Source organism: Amyelois transitella, chromosome 13 (genome assembly GCF_032362555.1).
Source record: "Amyelois transitella isolate CPQ chromosome 13, ilAmyTran1.1, whole genome shotgun sequence".
NCBI classification, from domain to species: domain Eukaryota; kingdom Metazoa; phylum Arthropoda; class Insecta; order Lepidoptera; family Pyralidae; genus Amyelois; species Amyelois transitella.
Window position 1 is genome coordinate 10,848,866 of NC_083516.1, and position 6,093 is coordinate 10,854,958.

Genomic DNA, 6,093 nt, shown 5'->3' on the forward strand with positions numbered 1-6,093 from the left:
TCAGGTAAATGATGTGGAACCGAAAATTATTACGAATATAGAAAAATATAATGAGGAGGTTCATTCTCTAGTTAATAAATCTAACCAAAACCTACAAGAAGAAATGGACTCAAATATGGTCAGACAGACAAATAAAGGCGATAATAACATCCTTTCCCCAAAAGGTGAAACTAATTCACAGACAAAAATTCACTTAGATACTATAAAGGCTACGGGCAAACCTGAGAACGTCGATGATGATACAACACGTTTTGACGGTGAAAATAGCGCAAACTCGCAAACAGCTATAGACCCAAATACCAAGATTACTACAAATTTGTACAAAAATCAGGACCAAGATATTATCAATAGTCTAAAAATACCTGAAGATGTAGATGAAAATAGGACTCGTTCCCTTGATGTTGAAAATAGTAAAGAAATAGACCCAAATATGACGACAAGCAGATGTGGAGATGAAGAAGGTAATAACATTCGAAACCCCGATAGTGAATCTAGCACTGACTTACTCAAAGAAATGGACTTAGGTATAGATAACAGTACGGATAAACTTAGGAACAAAATCGAAAATCAACCTCATTTCCTTTGTAGTACATCTAGCTTAACCCTGCAAAAAGATATTGAAATATATACGACGATGGAACCTGAAAATAACGAAGAATACAATATTTGTTACCCCAATACCCAAACTAGCACTACTTCAAAGAAAAACAATCCCTTGGATAAGACTGAGGACAAACCTGAGGATATAGATGATGACGCGACTCGTTTACTTGATGGGGAAGTTAATATACACATGCTTAAAGATATAATCAATATAGAGTACACAAATAAAGAAAAAGAAAATAATGAAACTGGTTTCCTTAATGTCGAGGACAATGCTATAAGAAATGATGTAAATCTAAGTCAAGCAAGTTTAAATGTTTTATATGAATCTAATCTATATGGAAATGATGATTTAAATGACGCAAAAAATCAGCTCGAGAGAAATCAGAACGCCGGCTTGTCTTTTAATATAAATACATCAACGCCAATTGAAAATAAGGAACTGTCAGATGACGCTGTTAGCAGCAATAATATTGAAATGAAACGTCAAAATAGAAAGGCCAGAAGAATATTTAGAAACGCTTGCATTGACTTTATCTCAGATAATGAAGATTTCTCCCCGGGTAGTTCCGATTGTTGGTATCCTTGTGAATCTGAAGAATCAGACGTAGATGGAATAAAAAAAAGGAAAGTGAAGAAACAGAAGAAAAGCGCTAATGAACGAGACAAACAGAAGATAATAAAAGAAAAAGTACCAGTAATATCTAGATTGAAAATTTCTCGTAAAAACCAACGTAAATCCCAGAAAATTTTGAAAAATACAGGTAAATCATATGAAAATAGATCGGGAAAAGTTAAAGAATCAAAATCGATGAAAGAAAATCCATGCATGCCTGGTAAATGCACAAGAAGGTGCTATGATGTCACAGATGAACGGCGAAAGAATATTTTCGATCATTATTGGTCCTTAGATTCTCAACATCAACGCGACTGGATTGTTCTACATTCAAAGTTGACTGATATTAAAAGGAAAAAAACTAAGAATGATATCAGCAAAAGGAACAAGACTGTTGAATATTTTATTAATGAAGGAGAAGGTTTGCGACAAGTCTGTCAAAAGTTTTTGATAAATACTCTGGATGTAAGCCAAAAACTATTACAATATACTAATAACCATGCAGTTGAAGGAATGGCACTTGCAGATCAACGGACATTCAATGGGATTTTGAAGTATAGTGAAGAAGCAAAAAAATTTGCAAGGGAATTTATAGATAAACTTCCTGCAGTTAGTTCCCATTACTGCAGGCGAGACAGTCAAAAACTTTACCTACCGCAAGAATTAAAAAATATTTCCAATTTGTACCGACTTTATGCTGACGAATGCAAATTAGGAAATGTAGAGAGAATCAGCGAAAAAATGTTTCGACAAATATTTACAAACGAATATAATCTATCGTTTCATGTTCCAAAAAAAGATAAATGTGTCCAATGTGTCAAATCAGAAAATGAAAATAAATTAACAGAAATGGAACAAGAGCAATTAAAAATTCACTTAGAGGAAAAGAAGGCTTCTTATAACCGATTTAAAGTACATCAAAATTTGCAATCTGAAGATACTGTCGTAACAAGTTTCGATCTACAAAAGGTGTTAAATACTCCCTATGGTGAATCGATGTTACTTTATTATTCAAGGAAATACAGCATGTACAATCTGACTTTTTATGAAAGTCAGACTCAAAATGGATTTTGCTATCTTTGGGGAGAGTGCGACGCTAAAAGAGGTAGCAATGAAGTGGCTACATGTATCACAAAATATCTGAAAGATGTAGATACAAGAGGGAAGAAAAATGTTGTTCTGTATTGTGATGCCTGCTGTGGACAAAATAAAAATAAAGTAGTCTTAACAGCTATTCATCATTTTTTGACTACATCACAGAATATTCAAGTGATACAAATTAATTTCCTTCTGCCTGGGCACTCTTATATGCCTGTGGACTCCATGCACGCAGTCATCGAGAGGGAAGTGAAGAGACTAATTGTATGGAGTCCATCACAATGGCCAACCTATATTGAAGCAGCGCGCAAAAAGCCTTTTCCTTACAAAGTAGAAACTCTAGAGTATTCAGACATATTGGATTGGAATGAACTGTCTGTCGAAGCATTTTTAGGTGATCCTATCAAAGATTTTAGAAAAATGAGAGTGGTTACTATGAAAAAAAAAGAATTTGAACAGGCTTGACATTAAATATTCTATGAAAGATGACGCTAAAACAACGGTAGTAGAAATTTTCAAGGTCCCAACTTTGAAGACTAAACGAAGAGGAAAAAAGCTACCGAAGGCTACCAACAATATTTTAGCTCAGAGTGAGCCTTACGAAAACATCAATTTGTTGCCGCTTTATACAAAGCAGCAAACAATTTCTCGGGCAAAATATAATGACCTAAGCAAATTATGCAACAACGGGACCATACCAAGAAGATATCACTCAGAATATCTTAATTTGCCAACTGCGACAGACACACGAGATAGACTTCCGGAAACAGATGAAGGAGAAAGTGACAATTAAAAGACTGAAATTATTGTGATAGCTACTGATTACCTAGAACCTATACTTTAATTCTATAATATAAAAACTAAATAAGTAGACTATAAATATGAAAGTTATTTGTTGCTTATATATAATTTTATTTATAATACGAGAGTTTAATTTAATGAGTCGCAAATTCCTATGCCTAGTTCTCTAAGATGCAAATAACTTAATTAAAACTTTTGTCATTTATAGTAGTACAGTTAATATTACGGCGCAATATAACTACATACCATATTCATACTTTGCTAATGTTCGTTCTTTAAAATGCTATGTTGTGTTATTTTTCATAATTGTTAGATTTCTTCCTAATAAGTTTACTAGTTAAGGGTGTATCTTTACTAAGTAGTTGAGTACAAAAAATAATTTGATAAATATGTATAAAAGGGTAGATTGTCATAGATACATCATCAGCTATAGGTAGAAAGTTACTTATTGAAACATGATTTAGTGATAGCTAAAAATGCACCCTCACTGGTCAAAGATGAATGATAAAGTGGAAATGAATAAAAGATAATTGTAAAAACTGTTTTTTATTTATTATTTATATATATCAAATCCATTATCATTGATACATCCCCATAGTAAACTAAATGAATAAACCTATTAATGAAAACAATAAAAATATTGAAGCTTATTTACAGCCTAAAGGACATTTTTTTGCTAATGTTAAGAATGTTTTTATCTTTTAAGAGCTAAAGAAACAATATTGCCGTCTTTTAAGCCTCAAACATTTGTTAATTGCTTTTCTAATTATGATTTAAAGGACAATATCACCAAAACACAAAACTTAAAGGACATCTATCTCTTAAAATACGATAGATGGAGTAAATTAAACAATTTGAAACGGCTCAGCTCAAAAAGTTAATATAAATGGTCTTTTACATCAAACAGATTGATTAAGAAACAAAAAAGTTATGCCTATAAATCAGTAAAAAAAGTTTTTTGGCTCTCCTGAAAAACGGTGATTTGTCCTTTAAGCCCTTTGACATTTCCACCATCGATATATAAAAATAAATCCAAAACAGTAATAGTATTGTAGCGGGAGCGATGATTCGTCTCGACCGCCACCAAAGGGGAGATCTTCCGCCAGGCTGGTGTGATGCCTGGGGAACCGCGCGACAGACTATGTTGTGTCGGAGGTTGTATTAATGCTTCAGTCCGTGAAATCTTTGCTTGCGCGATTCAGACTAATAGCGTCGCGTGATTGGTTGTTGTTACTTGTGGCGTAGAGATGTCGCCACAGTATATCTTAGCTAATTACTTAGAAAGCAGTTACCTTTAGTTCAGGTTCAATTCCACGATTATACATAAGTTAAATGCCAAATTCCGAGGTGGGGATACCTAACCCATCCTGTCCCCCTTTTCTTCCCATCAATTTTTCCATTAAGAAATTTGTAATAAACTTGAAACCGGAAAGTGCATGTTCATTCAGTTTATATGCAAAGCTTTGTTCTACAAAGCACTATCAAACAATTGAAGAGCAATCAATAGATGGCACCACGTATTGTCTACAATTGTATGACCATAGACATATTACATTCATGTTTTTGCATAGACTATAGATCTTTTGTCGGGTTTAAATGCCGATTCAAAAGTTTCATAAAGTCATTTCAGAATAGGACCACTTACTAATAATAAAAATAATAATAAAAATAAAAAGTTTATTTATTTTCTCCACAATAAACAAAGTATTAACCTAGTTACAGTAAATAATTCAAAACATGTAGGAGTGGAGACTGGTGCCCGTGCTAGGCTCCGAAGATCCTGTGTTACGGGTCACCAGGTCTCACCCAGTAATTAAGTTAAGACTAATCTATGTTAGTACTTATTCAGATGTATTCTAAAGTATGTGGAGTGTATGTGTTGCGTATGGCCTGGCCAGGCGAGAAAATTATTATTATAAAATAACTTTTGGTTACTGTGTGAGCACACACAAGCACCATGGTTGCTCAATAGGTACACAGACAAAACTGTAACCCAACTGTGTCTGTGCACAAGGGGTATCAACGAAAATATATATATATATATAGGAGTCTAGACAATAGGGGGACATATCACTGACATGGACAAAGATTGGACTAAGACTAAGACAATGAGATCATTAGATCCTCAGTCTCGTCATAAGTGAGGGTTTGTAACCAGATGCTTACAGTTTTTTTGCAATTAAATTTGTTGAGACTATATATATTGGTAATAGAATGAATTTTCTTATAAAGATATGGTCCGAGATAGTGAAAAAATTTCTTTACAAATTGGGTTTCAACGTCTGGCAACGGAAGTCTGAGCCTTCTGTTCCTAATTTCCGGTTGGGGTACGTAAGGAAGCCGAGAGTGTTGTAGCATGACAGTTGCAAGAATAAAAAGCTGCCTTACTGTAAGGACACCACATAATTTATAGAGATCGGAAGTGGGATATCTAAATGGTTTGAAGGTACATACTTTTAATACAGCCCTTTGGGCCCTTTCGAGAAGAAGAATGTGGGATTTAGATGCACCACCCCAGGAAGTGATGCAGTAAGCAATGATGGACTGACATAGAGCCAAGTATGTCATACGGAGGACCTTCGCATCTGCCACATAGCGTAATTTTTTGAAAATATATATAAGTTTTCTTGTACGTTTAGCTAGTAATACGATATGGGTTTCAAAACTCAAATGTTGATCGATGGTGATGCCAAGGTACTTGGTGGTGCTCACACTTTTCAAATTGGGACATTGACATGAGTTATCATTGCATTGGGAAGACTTGTGACAGTGTGCAATCAAGCAGTGCTCAACGGGGTTTGGTCGGTTTACATTTCTAATAGTAAAAGCAATATAATTGGTTTTAGTAACATTCAATGTCAAATAATTATCATTTAGCCACATTTTTACACAATCCAAACCCGTTTGTGCAGATCTAAAAGTTTCTGACCAATTCGTGCCTGTAAAAACAAGGGCTGTGTCATCAGCAAATGACA

At 34.3% G+C, this 6,093-nt stretch overlaps 1 protein-coding gene across 1 annotated transcript; it reads left to right on the forward strand.

Annotated features, from left to right (window-relative positions):
- Positions 1–598: 598 nt before the first annotated feature.
- On the forward strand, positions 599–2,963 carry LOC106141967 (uncharacterized). The gene has a single exon (XM_060947433.1). The coding sequence runs from the start codon at positions 635–637 to the stop codon at positions 2,780–2,782; it is 2,148 nt and encodes a 715-aa protein (XP_060803416.1). The 5' UTR covers positions 599–634; the 3' UTR covers positions 2,783–2,963.
- The last annotated feature ends 3,130 nt before the right edge of the window (positions 2,964–6,093 follow it).